General features: G+C 41.4%; 1 protein-coding gene across 4 annotated transcripts in view; it reads right to left on the bottom strand.

Annotated features, from left to right (window-relative positions):
- LOC124716957 (1-phosphatidylinositol 4,5-bisphosphate phosphodiesterase) overlaps positions 1–18,741 on the bottom strand; it is a 425,614-nt gene that overhangs the window by 17,773 nt on the left and 389,100 nt on the right. For all 4 annotated transcript variants that reach the window (XM_047243553.1, XM_047243552.1, XM_047243551.1 and 1 more), the window contains 3 exons: positions 7,232–7,409; positions 4,428–4,560; positions 2,879–2,949 (listed from right to left, as the gene is read on the bottom strand). In XM_047243553.1, coding sequence (XP_047099509.1) covers positions 2,879–2,949; positions 4,428–4,560; positions 7,232–7,409 — 382 coding nt within the window. The remainder of the gene's footprint in view (positions 1–2,878; positions 2,950–4,427; positions 4,561–7,231; positions 7,410–18,741) is intronic.

The raw sequence follows: 18,741 nt of genomic DNA, 5'->3' as shown, positions 1-18,741 counted from the left end.
ATGACTGTCGTGCTGGCAGAACAAGAAACTCAATTCGTCCAACCGTGCAAGACATTTCTATTGACCCGTAGTCCAATCTCTGTGGATGCTGTGTCCATTGAAATTGCATTTAACAATGTCATCAGATTGACACAGGGACACTACAAGTCGTGCTGCAGAGCCATACATTCGATGATGTGCACTGGACAGTGTGTTCCAAAACACTTTTGCCCTTACCAGCATTGTAACATGTTGCCAGACCTGCCACAGATCACTGCCTATCCCACTTTACACAGCAGACAAACCTCCAATGTCCATATTCTGTGGGGAGGTGTGGACATCTGACACCTCATCACCTCCTTAAGCTTTCACTGTCCTTTAACCACGTCCCACAGATTATCACCAGAGCAGCACACAAACAGCTGTCCGGCTTCAGTGTCTCAGATGCTCATTTTAGATGCCAGCCCATAACAAACTTCCCTCTACACAAGTCACTTAATCAGTGGATTTCCCAATTTGTAAGCAGTATCATCACAACACCAATTCCCTTTTCACTTCTCCTCCACCAGTACGCTTTCTTTGCTGCGTCACAGAGCCACAGGACAGGATTCAGCCTGTACAGCACTCTCAATGTTTTGGTTTCCCAGTGTGCACCATAAAGTTATTGCAGTTTGTTTAGTTTTTATATAACTATTACATACACTGTAAGTTATGCCTCTAATTTTAGCTTCAGACAACTGTTTTCAAAAACAGTTCCATAATTCAGACCGCTACTGCAGTATCATTATGGCATTTCTTTGAACAAAATTCTACTTCCACTCCCTACAACTTGCATATTTCTTCAATATGTTCCAACTGCTCTTCCTGCACTAGCACCCGCCTTTTTCTGGAGTCAGTTATTAGCTGCCAATATACAATGTTTATCCTCTTCCCACACAACATTCACAAAAGTGTTCTTATAATACTGCCCAAGTTTCCCAGATGAGCTTCATCAGCTAGTATGCCACGCATGGTACCTGTGTAAACACAAAAATCCAATATAAATCCATTCTCACAGACAAGGGAAAAAAAAGAAAAAAAGAAAAATTATTTGAAAACAATTTCTTGCTGGCGGAGTGTAGTACTCGGAGGCTGACTGCCCTTCAGAAAGGAGAACCCTTTCCCCACTGAGGACATCGTGCAAGGGCCGCAGCTGCTCAGCAGTTCGTACTGTGCCCTCCAGACACTCCTCCTGTCTCCTCTGCCTCTGCAAAATCCCACCTCCCAGCCTGGACCTCCGCCTCTGTTAGCTCCTAACCAGTTTCAGTAATCCACCCCTGCTATCTTTTATCAAATGAACAAATACATTCCAGCAACAGGTTACACCCAGCCTGGCCATAGCTGAAGGCAGTCATATCTGCTGCACATGGAACAATGGGGACAGGACGCTCCTCTGAAGGAACGGAGACGTGTGAATAATGCCCCGACTATACGGAGCTATCCGTGTGTCCGATACATTAGGTTGTGAAATGGAACTCTAGGGCTGCCTATTAGAGGGACGAGCCACAGACAGTATCAATTTGCTCAAAATTACTGAAATTTCAACAGTGAAAAGAAAATTATTCCAATGTGACTGAAAAGTCTCCTGACTGCTATCAAAAAGTGAGTTGAATGGTAAAAACTAGCTTTTCTTGTAATAAATTCTTAATAGGGTACTCTTAACATGACAAGGTCAACTACATAATAGTTACGAAAAAGATAATTAAGTTTTCACAAGCTGGCAACTTGTACCGAGTTGCGCAAATATGTGGTGGGGAAGTGAGCACATAGTAATGTGAGGGTGAGGAATATGCGAGCTCCTGACCTCTACTGGGAGGAACTATTAATTACACTTTAGTATGCAACTGCCATCTGCTGACAGAAAGCCAAACAAATTACAAGTTCAGGGGTAGTGACTGCAGCATGGTGCCATCTGGCGGGCAAAACGTGAGCTTGTAAATTGTTTCTTATGTAAATATCACATGAGCAAATAGCTGTATTAGTGCTTGAATATGTTGAAAGAGTATGTATACTGGTTATGAAATTAACTAAATGGAAAAATGTATTTGACAAGCTTGGCTTTAAGTAAAGTTAGTGCATTATAAGGGGAACCCCGTCATTCAATGGACATTAGGTGCTGGTGCGCATATTTTAGTGTGAAGATACACTTACAGTATGGACACAATAATGAGAACAGTGATGTGAAAGTGTTGCTAGACAGTGAATTTTAGTGAGCAAATGCTGATGTGCCTAGGTGAACATGATTATTAATGCTACTAGTAAGCATCCACCTTTCAGAAAAACTGATAATATTGGGTTCATCCTTAACTAATGGTGCAGATTCCACACCATTATGCAACATGAATAATGCATGGCTTCTATGTAAAACTGTATTGTAATTTCAATATTCATCAGTATTTCCTGCAATATCATTCTGCATATTAGAAGTTTTATGTTTGGTGTTATCACAAGTGACTTACAAAATTTATTTGGGTGTGAAAACTGCTGAGGTTTCTCCCATTCTTCAGTCATCTTAAAGTGACTATTCAAGATTTAATTCATCACCAGTAGTTCGTTAAATCATTATCATTTACAAATTACAGTGTGAGAGCTGAGTGTTAGTAACAATACTATTCAGTCCTGAAGTCTGGTTTTTAATAGCAAATAAAAGGGCAGGTCCATCGCATACAGCACAGGACATACTATTTCATTAATAGGTCCACCTCAGTAACTGTGTTATTTTAATAAACATGTTCCTAAAAACATTGCAGTAATAAGGAATTTTTAGTGGATTGTGTTAACACCATTGTAAAGTCCCTCACTTCTTTTTTCCAAGTGATTGGTAAGGCTACAGTGAGATGAAGCAGAAAATAGTAATTACCTTTCGTGTTTCATTTCCAATTGCTTTATTTGCATCGCCTGTACAGTCTCCATGAGTTTCTTCAGGATCTCCTGAAACATACAATAAAACCCAGTGATGAAAGCTCAAAAACAAATGAGTGCATTGATAATATTCTTTGATGCAATTATGAATGTTAATATGCTTGAAAATGATTGATAATTGTACATTTTGAGACTCTGCTATTGACTCCAACTCACAGAAAGAGTCGCATGTGAATCCAATTGTCGTATTTCCAGTCAAACTTTACTGTTCTGCCAAGTTCAATGTGTGAAGCTAACAGTGCAGAGAAAGTGGGGCATCTTTCAATTGAATACTTTGGTTCTGTGCACTTGCAGCATTAAACCTTGACACACACAAGCTGTTGCAGGAGGTATTTAAATACAAATCACTATTTAATTGATTAGTCACATATTAACTGTCTCATTTTTAGGATCACTCTGTCATTCATCTGTCTGTCCGCCCTTGAGTCCGACTGTTAAGACCCTTTTTCTCAGGAATGGATACAGGTATCAAGCTGAAATTTATATCACATACTAAGACTTATGGTCCATCAGGATGTAAAGAATTGATACTGATTTTTATACTTAAACTATATATTCCACATTTAAATAATTTTGCATATATTTGATCACCAAAACACCATTTTTTTTATAATATAATTTTATTTTTCATACCCATCCATTTAGCAATGTCAATCTCGAACCACAAAAATTAGTAATCACAATCATTAACTTACAGTCAAAACCACTTTACAGTGAAACTAATATTTTGCTTTAGTTTTCAAGTAACGAAAATTTCATTTTTAATTTTTCTAACTTCTTATCAATAATTTAACTGACAATTGTACAAAGACAGGAAGCCGATAGTTTTTATATTGTCAAAATTTGCAATGTTTGTTATTGATTATTAGGTGCATAAATCTTTATGTAAATAATTATTTCCAGAAAATAGTTCGTAAATTATACCTAAAAAGTAATTTCAGTTAAGACAATTTATATACCAGTGTTCAGATCTGGGTATTCAGTGGCCAAAAGTCACAGGGAGGCACAGGGTGTGCAGCAACATCAGCCATCAGCTGACACACACACCTACATTTCCATACAGCCCTGGGACAAGTAAGTTCCTGACGCCACACATCCAAAACTAACCCACAGCAGACTACCAGTCACCTCCTATCTGTGCTCCAAATGCTCGCACTTACTACCGTGCAGCTGTCTACATGTTGGAAACACTGTCTCTGTGATACCACAAATCCACCTCAGACCCTGTTTGTGTAACTGCCAGTACGTTATCACCCATATGTTTCACACCAACTATCGTCCTCCTTTGCAAGTGATGCTGCAGTGCCCACACAGGCCTGTCTGTAATGGGCAGCACAGATACTGTGTCTCTTGGTATGACAACTGCAATAGCAACACTGAGCTGTCATACGCGGCATCTCCCAAAATGGGACTGTTGTCCCTGCGAATTTTGGCTACTCAGTCTCCCAGATAGGGGACGACGGAGACAATGGGTGATTGCTAGTTACCTGCTGATCCTGGAGGTGTGCCCTCAGCATCTCCCACTCTTCTTTTCGGTGCCGCTCCACCATCTCTGACCACTGTGATGTCTGCTCGGCTACGACCTTTCGAACTTGCGGATCTGATGCGAGTTCATTTTTACTGCAAACACGAAATACAAATATTATGTGATGTAGTCTTTTTTCCTTGCAATATATGTCACATAAAATGTAAGTTCGCAGAAGTCATTTTGGATAGATCTCTAAAAAACGATCACACACACTATTACATCTACATCTACTTAGCTTTAACAGTAATGGTAAATGAATGGTACCTATAAGGGCACGATATGCATAAAATTTCAATTACGCAGCTGACAACCTGTGTAAATATCATACCACATACATAGAATGTGCCCAATTTCTCATGTAAAATGACATACTGAGCTGCAACAAGTCACTTTCAGTAAGTGGCAAGTTACTCAATGTCTACCTAACCGACAAACGATGCTTGTGACATTTGAAAGTACTTTCATTAGTTAAGAGATGAGTTTATAAATGACTTCTGTTCATAAGTTTATTTTTATTTCTGTATGTTTGCAAAGAACAAATCGGCTGGCTGTGTGGTGCCCTCTATGTGAACTACGTAATACATAACCATCATAGTCAATGAAATTTTCTGGGCTGTTGACAGCCTTGTTAATACACAAAATTGTCAATTGTTGTCACTACTATTGCAAGTGGCCTTCCTCACGGCTTTGTGCTGAGATTACTGCTGAATGAGAGAGACTTTTAAGATCTTATATAGAAACAGAGGAAGCTGATTATGGGTACTTGAGGATAAGAGGAGGCGTGTTAGGCATCATTCCTTGCCACTGGTGGATAAAGACACACTTGATAGGTATTGCCACTGATAGAAACAGGCAAATTAGAAATGGGCAGCAGCTGTGACATGGCAGTGTTTACCTGTTGCCAGGTGCGGGCTGTGGCGTGCTTACGCTCTGTGTACGTACGACCGCCACAGTCTCCCACACACCTGTGCGAGATGCTCTGAGCACGCTGTCCTCCCGTAGTGTTGTCACTGCTGGCAGCCAGAACAGTAGAAGCCTACACCTGTCCTCTCCGTTCAAGATCGTGGGTCGCTTGGCTGTTTCTATTGCCTTTCTAATCTTCCTCCTCAATGTAAATGGCTGTTTCACCAGTATGCGGGGTTCAGAGAATATTATCCATTTATCACATTCATCCCACTGTTCCGTCACAGCTGACCTGGAGGGTTGACCCAGATGCTCTGCAATTGAGTTGCCAATTGGCTGCCCCGGCTGACACCAGTCCAAATTTGCATAGACTGCTGTGGTGTTCAGCTTGTCGATGGCAGCTTTCATTGAGCCTGCAACATCTTTTATTTTCTTATTGCTCCAAAAGATTGCCTCGATGGTAGCTCAGCGAGGGTCAGGACACAAATTGCAGAGCATGAAAGATATATCCATCTGGGAAAACACACTAGGTCAGCAGTGGCAGTTTCCGCCTGTTTCCACCAATGACAAGAAATAATGTAAAAACCAATTAAAGAATGTATTTATCCACCAATGACAAACGAAAATATAAAAAACCAATAAAGAATGCCTAACACCCTTCCCCCTATCCTCGGAAGGCCATTTGCAACAATTTTATGCATTAATGATGGGGTCAACAGCCTAGAAGAATTTTATTAACAAAGACAGTGGCCCCGGAAGCCTACGCTTACATAAAATTCATAATAAGGTAATTATGGTCTCTAATAAAATTTAAAATTTGCACAGGAATAAGACAAAATAAAAGTAAAATTACTTAAGCTATTCTGACTTACTGCCACATTTAACAGTTAACATTAGAAGACACAAAAAATACCAGATATATTTCTTATGTGCCAATTATTTTGTTAATCTTTAAAAGCAAATGTAAAATCAGTTTCATCACATTTTTCATAAAATTTACAAACAGCTAGGAGGCACATGATGTATGCTGTGACTGTTGGAATTGATTCAAATACTTTTTTCTCTTACACTTCTTTTTCCCCTTTATCATCGTGTTAGGTACTTGACTCATATTATTTACTGAATAGCTGATACATGGTGCCAAATATCATGAAGATAGATCATTGGTGTGTTCTGCCAATCCGAAATCGATGTAGAAAATATCGGTCTCTGTATAACTTCATATTGATTTTTAATTACAAGTACAATAATAGTAAGCTCCTGAATTACTGTTATCATCAACATACATCCATCTAAACCAATATAATATGCAAATTTTAGAGACCATAATTGCCTTACTATGAAGGTTATGTATTATGTAGTTCACATAGAGGGCATCACGCACCCAACCGATGTGTTCTCTGCAAAGCCTACCTTCATTACACAGTAGTCTTTAATGGAATATGACAAGAGCCTGAACAACAGGTGTAGATATACTAGAGCATGTACAACAACTCTGAAATACTGGTATGTAATTTAATGTACAAATGATATAGGCCATGTCACGAGTTCTAATTTCTGTGTACTATGCTCTGACTACATATTCCTGGAAATTTTTAACACCGATAATGGCTAGTTACTAGCCAAAATCTGGAGACCTCCTCTAATAAGGCTAGAATGGAAACAATGACTGATTGCTGTTCTTTACCATTCTGGAAGTTATATCATAGTTGTGAAGTGCATGCGACTTTCCTAATGGAAGGTAATTTGAAAAGTAAGAATTTGTCGACAAAGTTTTGCTGAACACTTGTCCGATATCTTTTTCTTCCTGTGAGCGCATGATATGTTTATGAATTTAAGCTAGAAGAGTGGGAGACTCACTTCTTGCCCTTGATGAGCTTCTCAATCGCGGCACACTGCTGCTTCTGCACGGCAAGACGTTCCTTGAGCTGGCGCTTCCGCAGTGCCTCCAGCTCCTTCTGCTGCTTGCGTGCTGTCTTCTGGAAGCCCTTCTCCGCCCGCAGGGAGTCAACCGTGATCGGCTCAAACTTCAAGTCTTCTGCTGGCACCAACGTTAAGAGTGATTACTTGTTTGTAGTATTGATTACAGTACTACAGTTAGCTGCTGAGAATGAGTGCATGTTCAGAGACCTCTTATACAGCTCATTTTTTTATCTTTTACTTTTAACTAAATGGTATTCTTTGATGTTGAGCTGTGTCTCATAACAACATCCAGGGTGAACATTAATGAGACCAACAAACTGCAGAGATGGATTCTTGGCTGGAAATGGAGGAAAAAAGGTCCTTTGAATGCGGGTCCGGAAATGCATCGATGCCACAGTACATGGCGCTGAGGAACGAAAGTTCCACTGACCACATGCCGTGTGTTCCTTTCGCATTGCAGGCAGTGTGGTTGACACAGTGTACTATAAGCAGCAGAATGGTCTGTTATTTATGTCAGGCACAAGCCGAGACGGTGCTTGTGTACAATCGGGCAGATGGAAATGGTCAAGAGTTAGAATGGCTCTACCAAAACAAGTACCCTTCAGAGATACCCACCATCACACAACATTCCAGGCCCTTTTTGGCCATTTGTGTGATTAAGGGTCCTTTCAGACAGACGAACATGCAGGGAGGCGCCAGACTGCGCAGACACTAGATCTGGAGGGCTGGGTTCTACAGGATATTGAGACGAACCCTAGTACAGTCTCCAGGCAAGTGGCCTACCAATATGGTGACAGCTAAAGTACTATTATGTATATCCTGCTACTATCCTTATCACCCGCTAAAAGTACAAGGATTATCAGCTGTGGATTTCCCTCTACAAGAACAATTTTATTGATGGTTTTTGCAGCAGACCATCACATTTATGTGCTTTCTGTCATCAGTCCTCTTAACCGACTAAGCAACATTTACCAGAATTGGCATCATCAGTCTGCATAACCATTATCTGTGGGGTACAGACAATCCTCAGGGAATGGTTGTGGCATCTCGTCAGCATCAAGGTGTGGGTGGGAATTCTTGGCAACCACTTACCTGGGACAGTTATTTTATTCCACAACACCTCAACGGAGGAACTTACCTGCATTTCTTGCATACTACTCTGCCTGGGCTGCTTCAAAATGTGCCTTTGGCAATATGACAGGTTTCTGCATGATGCAGCACCACCCCACTCCACAACATCTTCCCCGGACATTTGACAGGACACAGAGGCCTTGTAGCAGGGCCTGCTAGATTACTAGACTTAAACCCCATCAATTTTTACCTCTGGGGCATCTGAAAAACACTGTGTATGCTGTTCTGGTTCCTGATGAGCAGACCCTTCAACAGTGTGTTCACTTCACCTGTGATGCTATTCAGAGAGAGGCGAGAATGTGTGAAAGAATGCAGCAAACCATCATGCAACGTGTGACTGCACGCATTGCATCCCAAGGAGCCCACTTCGACCATCTGTTGTGATGTGGATTCAATGCAGCTCTGTACTGTGTTCTGGGATGATTTGTTGTGATTCCACACACACTCTCCATTCCAGACACATGTTCATAGGACCCTTTTTCCTCCAATTCCAATCAATAATCAACTCCTGCACTTTGCTGGTTTTATTAATGTTCACCCTGTATGTGTGCCAAATTCCAATCAGCCCTATTTAGTTTTGCTGTCGATGTGTACAATATGTCATCAATTTCTTTGTCTCTGGACATCTGTAGAACTACCCTGTTGACCAACAGTGGATTACAGAGAGTGAACTGAATATCATACACACAGAAAATAAAACGAGCAAGCTGACCTCAGATGCACATAGGTAAATAAGACATTACTGATAGGTGGACATGTGTCAAGATATACACAGTGGTATGAAGAGAGAGAGAGAGAGAGAGAGAGAGAGAGAGAGAGAGAGAGAGAGAGTGTGTGTGTGTGTGTGTGTGTGTGTGTGTGTGTGTGTGTGTGTGAGTGAGTGAGTGAGTGAGTGAGTGAGAGAGAGAGAGAGAGAGAGAGAGAGAGAGTTGTCAAGAGGTCACTACAGAAAGTGCCAGACAGGTGTACATATCTCATTATCAGAATAGCTATTCATAGCCACTTGGAGTTATAATTTTTGTATGTCAGACCGGCTTATACATGGTGAATCAAAAAGGACCTTACAAATTTGGAATGATACAGAGATTTATTGAGATAATCCACAGAATTGGTAGATCTACCATTTTGTAATAAACTACCTGAAGTTTGTTTCACGAAGTGCATCAGCACCCCATTCTGTCATCAGAAGCGTCGGCATAGTGCATAGTTAAAATGGCTACTTTCACTGATGTGGAGCATGCTCGCTGTGTGTTTTCATCAGCCAAAGTCTGCAAAACCTGTTCAACATAAATTTCACACTGAATATGCTAAAGAACCTCCAAGCAGGCTTACAATTTACTCTTGTAACAACAACTTCGTTGAGATGGGTTGTTCACTGCAACATGATAAATCACCAGGTTGCCCACATATTGATGTTTATGTGGAACAGGTTATGGAGAGCTTTGCCCGCAGTCCACAACAATCATTGCATATTGTGAGACTGGCATTCCATAGAAGACTTTTTGGTGAGTACTACGCAGATGTTTACACTTGAAATTATGGATTTACAGTGGCACAGCACATTGCTGATGCAAATAAGATTGCTTGTGGGGAATTCTGTTCGGAAATGATGCATCGGACAGAGGACGACGACACATTCCTGAACACAATAATCTTCACTGATGAATGAACAATTCATGTCAGGGGCATGGTGAACACCCACAACTGCAGAATATGGGGCAGCAAAAATCCTGTCATTGGTATTGTGTATCTGGATATGCTTGACAACTTTTTAATTCCACAGATTGATGAAGATGATAGGTCAGTGGATTGGCTGTGAAGGGCCAATCACATGGTCACTCTGCTCCCCAGATTGGAAACCATTGGATTTCTTTATCTGGTGTCTCATTAAAGACTGTCTGTATGTTTCTCCCCTACCAAACAATTTAGTCAACATGAAAAATTAAATCTACACTGCCACTATGTTGGTTATGCCCAATTTGCTGCAAGTGTGGAAAGAAATTGATTACCAATTGGATCTTTGCTGCATCACAAAAGGTAGTCACATCAAACCAAAATAACGCTTGAAATTTTTATGTGAAACTTGAGGTTTTTTGCTACAAAATGACACATCTACCAATTCTGTAATTTATCTCTAAAAATCACTGTCATTCCAAACTTCTAAAGTCCTTTTTTACTCATCACGTACATCTTGATACAAGTGTATTCGGCAATATGTTACAGCTGATTAAATTAAGTGAAGTGTACATTATTACGTATACAATACAGTTATAACATTATCTTTCATATCCTGCAATGGTTTCTGTATGTCTGTATCACATTCCTACTCTGCGAGGCTGTAGAAGCAGAACTTCTTTCAGGTCTTTCTCAACACAAAAAAGTTTTCCTCCTGAAAACTCTTCTAATTCTACAAAGAGCTCATAATCATATGGTATTACATTCCTGTATACTTACAAACATGCTAAATGACTAGATACTATAAGATGTGTAAAAATCAAATTTTTTCCCTCATAGTTTTCTTAAAAATGGATGATAAGTATTTCATAGCAGCTGGAAAGCCCACATGGAAGGTACTGGGTGAATCACACCCGACTGTCTGTCGGATATAAAACTCAATAACTTGAGAACAACATGAGGTACCATTCTACTCTCGATTTTAAATAAAATTTCAATACTGTATCTACTTCATTCACTGCAATGTATATCTAAAATCAACCACACGCAAAGTTTATACGAAGCGATTTTACCTCTGTGAACTCTTCAAAAAGTTTTGTAATATTTTAATTAATTTGACGCAGAGCAATACGACTGATGTATAGTGAAAAGAAATTCAATTCTTTGTCAAGTGATGATATCAGACTGTAAGATGTACAAAAATCAAATTTTTTCACCTAATAGTTTTCACAAAATAAGATTAGAGTATTTCATATCAGCTGGAAAGCCATCTCTTAGCACAGACAGCAGCATTTGTTGAGCAGGACAGCTCTAAAAAAGGCAGCTAAGCACAGAATGCAAAGAGCATGTTTGTAGTAGTGAAAGGATTAAGAACTGAAAAGGAGTTAGCGGTAAAGCAAAAAGAGGGATAGATGGGAGGGGTAGGTTGCAGATAATAAAAATATGAAGAACGTAACTGTATAAATAAGTAGATTACAAAATAATAATAATTTTTTTAAAGAGGAGATGGAAATTGTATGTCACCATAGATGAAACCGAGGAGGGGTTCGGGATGCAAGGATGTGACAAGGCGAGATGCCACCTCCTGAGTTCAGGAAGGCTAGTATCAGGTGGGAAGACCCAAACGTTGCATGTGCAGCAGCAGTTGGGTTCCTCAGCTCATGGTGTAGAGCTGTGCCACTGCCGGGTATCCTCAAGAGAGAATTGTGCTCCTATGACTGTTTGTGCAATTGACCCGTTTAGTGGCAGACGTGCCAATATAAAATGTCATAATGTGGACGCGAGACGATCCGTACACAAGTCACACAATTTTGCGAGTCATGCTGCCACCAACACTGTATCATGGGGAGTGCCCCAGGGAAGTGTGGTAAGTCCGCTGTTGTTTTCTATCTACATAAATGATCTTTTGGATAGGGTGGATAGCAATGTGTGGCTGTTTGCTGATGATGCTGTGGTGTACGAGAAGGTGTCGTCGTTGAGTGACTGTAGAAGGATACAAGGTGACTTGGACAGGATTTGTGATTGGTGTAACGAATGGCAGCTAACCCTAAATATAGATAAATGTAAATTAATGCACATGAATAGGAAAAAGAATCCCGTAATGTTTGAATACTCCATTAGTAGTGTAGCGCTTGACACAGTCACGTCGATTAAATATTTGGGTGTAACATTGTAGAGCGATATGAAGTGGGACAAGCATGTAATGGCAGTTTTGGGGAAGGTGGATAGTCGTCTTCGGTTCATTGGTAGAATTTTGGGAAGATGTGGTTCATCTGTAAAGGAGACCGCTCATAAAACACTAATACGACCTATTCCTGAGTACTGCTTGAGCATTTGGGATCCCTATCAGGTCGGATTGAGGGAGGACATAGAAGCAATTCAGAGGCGGGCTGCTAGATTTGTTACTCGTAGGTTTGATCATCACGCGAGTGTTACGGAAATGCTTCAGGAACTCGGGTGGGAGTCTCTGGAGGAAAGGAGGCGTACTTTTCATGAATCGCTACTTAGGAAATTTAGAGAACCAGCATTGGAGGCTGACTGCAGTACAATTTCACTGCCGCCAACTTATATTTCACGGTAAGACCACAAAGATAAGATAAGAGAGATTAGGGCTTGTACAGAGGCATATAGGCAGTCATTTTTCCCTCGTTCTGTTTGGGAGTGGAACAGGGAGAGAAGATGCTAGTTGTGGTACGAGGTACCCTCCGCCATGCACCGTATGGTGGATTGCGGAGTATGTATGTAGATGTAGGCCAAAAAGGTGGTACTGCATAGGTGCAGAGGCAAGTTTTGCAGCAAGCAATTAAGCGTGATCGTAGCGAGTTGTTTAGTGAATTGCAATTACATTTGTTGTGAGTCACCATCGCTGATTGTGGTGGTAAGTGTTAAATTCTGCATATACAAGTCAGAGACATAATTTGCAGAATATACTCTTTCTTTGGGCGGACAGCACACGCATGCGCGTACCGCAATTGTCATTTGGAATTGTCAACAATGCTGTCCCCGTCCGTGCCTCAACATGTGCGAACCACCATCACTTGTCAATTGGACTATAGTAGTGGGTACAGAATACTTGCCACAATGCACCATAGACTGGGTTGCGGAGTACATGTTTACATGTAGATGTACATTCCGAACTTTATAGAATGAGGGTTCAGTGGAGAACTTCAGTGAAGTCTGGAAGGTAGGAGCGAGGTGCTGCCAGGAGTAAACCTGTGGGGGTGGGCAGTGGATTGCACTCAATTAGGTCAGTCGCTAAGGGAACTGTCCGAGAATGGCAAAGTTCTGGGTTCCAGTACCAGTCCAGCATGCAGTTCTGACCTGCCGGGAACTCTCGAAATGGCAAACACTCTGTTGCAGAGTGAAAGGTATGTCCTGGGAATGGCCCCTAGTCTACAGTCAGACCACTTCCCCACAGTATCCTTTCTTTCACAAGTGCTTATCCCCAGTCACAGCTGTCTGTGGCGGTGCCGAGGTGTTCGACAGCAGAACAGGTATGTTTTCTGAGGATGGTCCGGCTGTACGGAAGCAAATGCCTAACGTGGATGTAGTGGCAAATGCCAAACACATATGTCCAGTGTCAGTTCTTACAACAGCAGTGGCTATGTTTCAATTTTTTTCTCATTTCAGAATGTAATAAATCAAACAGCTATTTATACTATAGCTCAAACATACAGACAACTATGTCGAGCTAAACTTGCACATTGGTTACCTGTGTACGAGGAGTACATGAGTACTGCTGCTCAGAGGCGTTTCTTATATTTCAAATAATAATTAAAGGGTAAATAATCATAAAATGACAACCAGGGCAAAAATGTAGTAATCCTAAATATTACCTCTTACGAATCGTATACTAGTGTACTATTTTCTATTCCTTGCGATATAAACTTCCTTAAGTGGTGTGCGGATGAAGTAGTAAAATACAAAAATGGTCAAACAGACAAACACTGGGTGCCAAGTGGTGTACTCCAAAGCTGTTTTTATGAGGGATCAATAGTACCAGGATTGGATATGATGGCCAGAGAAATCTGCTTTCGAACTAGGCTGGTGGAGAAAATGTGTCCAGTGAAGGTTAAGGTGAGAATGATACTGTAAGGAGTCTGCATCCAAACAACTATGTTTGCCTCAAATGCCAAGGCTGTATGGGTACTGTTGTTCATTAATGTGAACAGAAGTGTGTAGCTGACCTTTCGTGAGGATGAGATCAACATCAAGGAAGTAGAATGGGATTCAGAATAGTACCATGTGAAACTGAATTGGGCGAATGTATTAGAGATTCCAAGAATTTTAACAGGTCAGCCTTGAGTAGGACCATGTGAAGCAAATGAAGGAGAAGCTGTTGAGGTTCTGGAGGAATGTGGATAGGGTGTCCTCACCCTCGGGGATCCAGATAGCAAAGATGTCACATTGAATCTGAACCAGATGAGGGGTTTAGGAAGGATTTCTCTACATTGCCCACGAATAGGTTGGCATAGGATGATGCCATGTGGGTGCCCATAGCTGTACCACAGATTTGTTTGTAGGTAATAACTTCAAAGGAGAAGTAACTGTGGATGAGGATATAGTTGGTCATGGCGACCAGGAAGGAGTTGTTAGTTTGGAATCTGTCAGGCACTGATAAAGGTAGTGTTCAATAGCAGTAAGGCCAGGGGCATTGGGACGTTAGTGTACAGGGAAGTGGCACCAATAATGACAAGCAGGGCACTGTGTGGTAAAGAGACAAGAATTGTTGAGAGACGGTGAAGGAAATGGTTGGTATCTTTTATATAGGAGGGTAGGTTGCAGGTAATAGGCTGAAGGTGTTGGTCTACGAAAACAGATATTCTCTCTCCATTGGGGCACAGTAACAGCCACAATGGGGTGGCCTGGGTGGTTGGGTTTGTGGACTTTAGGAAGCATGTAGAAGGTAGTAGTGTGGGGAGTGGTAGGGATGAGGAGAGAGATGGACTCCAGGGAGATGTTCTGGGAAGGGGCTACGGATTTGAGGAGATACTGGAAATACTGCTGGATTTCTGGAATGGAGTCACTGTGGCATGCTTTATAGGTGGATGATCTGACAGCTGGCAGAGTCCCCGCAGTTCAAAGCAACAGTGGTGGAGCCTATGCTGCAGGTAGGATTATAAGCTTTGGGTCAGTTTTTAAAAGGTGGAATGTTATTCTTTACTCGGATGTAAGGTTAGTTTGCATGTTGAGGGATTTGGGGAATGACGGTGAGGCAAAGTTCAAGATTAAGAAATTCTGGAAAGTTAACAGGGGATGATTTGGGGGTGGATCACTGTTGGATGGAGGAGTAAACTGAGTCAGGCAGGGTTCTACATTGGTCTTTGATGGTGGGTTAAGGTTTTTGGAGGAAAGGTTCATGACTGTGTTTCGGGTCTGTTTAGGTTCTCAATTCTGTGTGGTGCGGGAAGGAGTTTTGGAGGGTGGGGCAAACATAGTAGGTCTGAGTGACAGGGTTTGTCAGCTGTGAAGGGATGTGGGGGAGGTTTGGAGGTGGTTGTAGAGGTAGTGGACAGTGGTACTCTAAGGAGGGAGTAGGAAGTGAGCAGGGTGGAGAGAGATTTGTTTTTTGAGGTGGCCTTGTGCATGTTCCTCTAGTTCCTGGAGGACAAGAGTTTCAATGTGTGTTATGGACTCCAAGAATTTGGAATTGCATAGCAGGATAATTTTACAGGTGGAGAGAAGGTATTGCAAGGGGGTTTGGGCTTTGTCGATATGGTTTTGCAGGACTATGTTGGAGAGGGCTAAGGGTTGGTGGAATCTGAACAGATGGATGTCATTGTGGAAGGAAAGGTGGCAGCCGGAGATGGGGAATTTGATGGTAAGACCATTTGGGGGAATTCCATGAGCCTAGCAACAGTGAAGGAACAGTATGTGGGATTGGGTTCTGGCTAGGGATAAGGAAACTTTTCTGTATTGATGCAGATGGAAGGAGGAAGGGTCCATGGTGGTGGAAAATGTGCAAAAAAAATACATAAATAACATAGAACTATGTCTGAAAAATTCACAAAAATACACCCAAATACATGAGAAAAATCATGAAAAGGGTGAAACGATTGAAAAAGGGGGGAAAAGATGAAATCTGAGGGAGTATGACGATAGTTAAAGGCGAAAACTCACTAAAATTGGTGTGAAGTCACAATGAGATCAAAGAAAATATATAAATAAAAAAAATATTTTATTGTTGGTTGCAGGTCAGAGGGTGGATAAGTGTGAGGAAGGGGGACGGCAGATGTGACTGGATGAGGTAAAATTCGTAAGGGCAAACTTAGATAGAACGAAGAAAGAGTAGGGGGTGGGGAGGGTTTGGTAGGATGAAATACAAGATCATGTGGCATTGGAAAGGTGCAGGAAATAACACACGAAAAAATGGGAGAGTGATTAATTTGAAGGTATATATCAGCAGGAGTAATTTGGGGCATATGATGCTGCACCAACAGTCAGTGTGGTCTTGTAGCCATCTGTTGAGTGAGACTGAGATGACCGATACATTGTGGCTCAGAAGTAGCATGGGCAGTGCGTTTGTATGGCAATAAGAGAAACACACGAAAGAAGAGAAAGAAGGACAGGCATTGAGTATAGTAATGCATTAGAAAATATTAACAAAGGGAAACAGCACAGGGTCAGAATGGAAGAAAAGGCATCAGGCTAAACCAAACAATGGAAAATCCATGATGGAATAAAACAATATACTAATATTAATATAATAGAAGGAAACATTCCACGTGGAAAAAATTATATATAAAAACAAAGATGAGGTGACTTACCGAACGAAAGCGCTGGCAGGTCGATAGACACACAAACAAACACAAACATACACACAAAATTCAAGCTTTCGCAACAAACTGTTGCCTCATCAGGAAAGAGGGAAGGAGAGGGGAAGACGAAAGGAAGTGGGTTTTAAGGGAGAGGGTAAGGAGTCATTCCAATCCCGAGAGCGGAAAGATTTACCTTAGGGGGAAAAAAGGACAGGTATACACCTGTCCTTTTTTCCCCCTAAGGTAAGTCTTTCCGCTCTCGGGATTGGAATGACTCCTTACCCTCTCCCTTAAAACCCACTTCCTTTCGTCTTCCCCTCTCCTTCCCTCTTTCCTGATGAGGCAACAGTTTGTTGCGAAAGCTTGAATTTTGTGTGTATGTTTGTGTTTGTTTGTGTGTCTATCGACCTGCCAGCGCTATCGTTCGGTAAGTCACCTCATCTTTGTTTTTATATATAATATACTAATATTGTTACATTCCATTCTGGATTTTCCATTGTTTGATTTAACATTGTCTGGCCTTTTACTTCAGCATGACTGCTACCAAATTATCAACTTGGATGAACGGGCACAGGCAGAGGGTGTACACTGAAAACACACAATTTCCTTTTGGAGAGCACTCTCTGCAACATGACAGTCATGACTGTTCCACCGGATGTGCCATCTGGATTCTTCCTGCAGGCACCAGTTTCTCAGAACGCCACAGGTGGTAACTGGTACTACAGTGTGTCCTTGGTTCTCGCCATCCACATAGGCTTAATTTTCATTAATTTCTCTGGTCTCAGTGTTTCTTCACATTAACTATTTCTTCCTTTACGCTGAAAAGGAAAGATGCTACTCACCATATAGCAGAGATGCTGAGTCACAAATAGAGACTACAAATGGACTGTCACAAATAAGCTTTCAACCAACAAGTTCTTTGTCAAAAATAGATCAAAAGTGAGCGCGCGCATGCGCATGCACACGCACACAAATGCAACTCACACACACGACTGCAGTCTCTGGCAGCTGTAGCCGCACAACAGAGTGGCTTCAGCTGCCAGACTGCAGTCATGTGTACACGAGTTACATCTGCGCGCGTGTGCGTGTGCGTGTGCGTGTGCGTGCGCGTGCGCGTGTGCGTGTCGAAGGCCTTGTTGGTCAAATGCTTATTTGTGACAGTCCTTTTGTTGTGCCTATCTGTGAATCAGCTTCTCTGCTATATGGTGAGTTGCAACTTTCCTTTTTATAATATTGTTACGTTACATCCTGGATTTTCCATTGTTTGATTCTTCCCTTACTATCTTTCATTTTCTGATCTGTCTTTCTCTCCCTCCCCTCCCTCCACCTCTATTGCATACAATGAACTTAGCTTTTTGTTCTTATGAACTCATGCTCAACGTTTTGGCCATAATCTCTGTCTTGCGTATTACCCTATCTTCCACCTTTAAGCTCTCAGGTTTTCAAATCTCATCCAATGCAGTGCCCAACAATTAGTCCTTCCTTCCCATCTTGCCCGGTAAGTCTCCCCTGACCTGGGGTTCAGGGCAACTTTTCCAGACTCTACTCCTTTTCCTAAACCTCACCAATCCTTTTCGTTGACCCCTCTTCCTTCCTCTTCAACCTTTCTGCCAGAAAAAAAGAGTCATCGTTTATATAAGCTTGCAAATTTTAATATCTTTTATAGATGTGTTATCTTGCCACCGCTTAGAGCAGATTTTTTTATCAGATAGACAAATGTATATTTTAAATCTGTTTAATGTGTTCGCAACAAAAAATGTAAAGTAAATCTATCTTTTTTTCTGTAGATTGTTGAAGAGACCTGGCATAAAAAATTGAGTTATTAGATAAGCAACATTTATTTAGAAGACAACCAGTTGCGACAGACAAATACAACAATTTTCA

This window comes from Schistocerca piceifrons, chromosome 9 (genome assembly GCF_021461385.2).
Source record: "Schistocerca piceifrons isolate TAMUIC-IGC-003096 chromosome 9, iqSchPice1.1, whole genome shotgun sequence".
Lineage (NCBI taxonomy): Eukaryota > Metazoa > Arthropoda > Insecta > Orthoptera > Acrididae > Schistocerca > Schistocerca piceifrons.
This window is presented reverse-complemented; position numbering and strand designations above follow the sequence as displayed.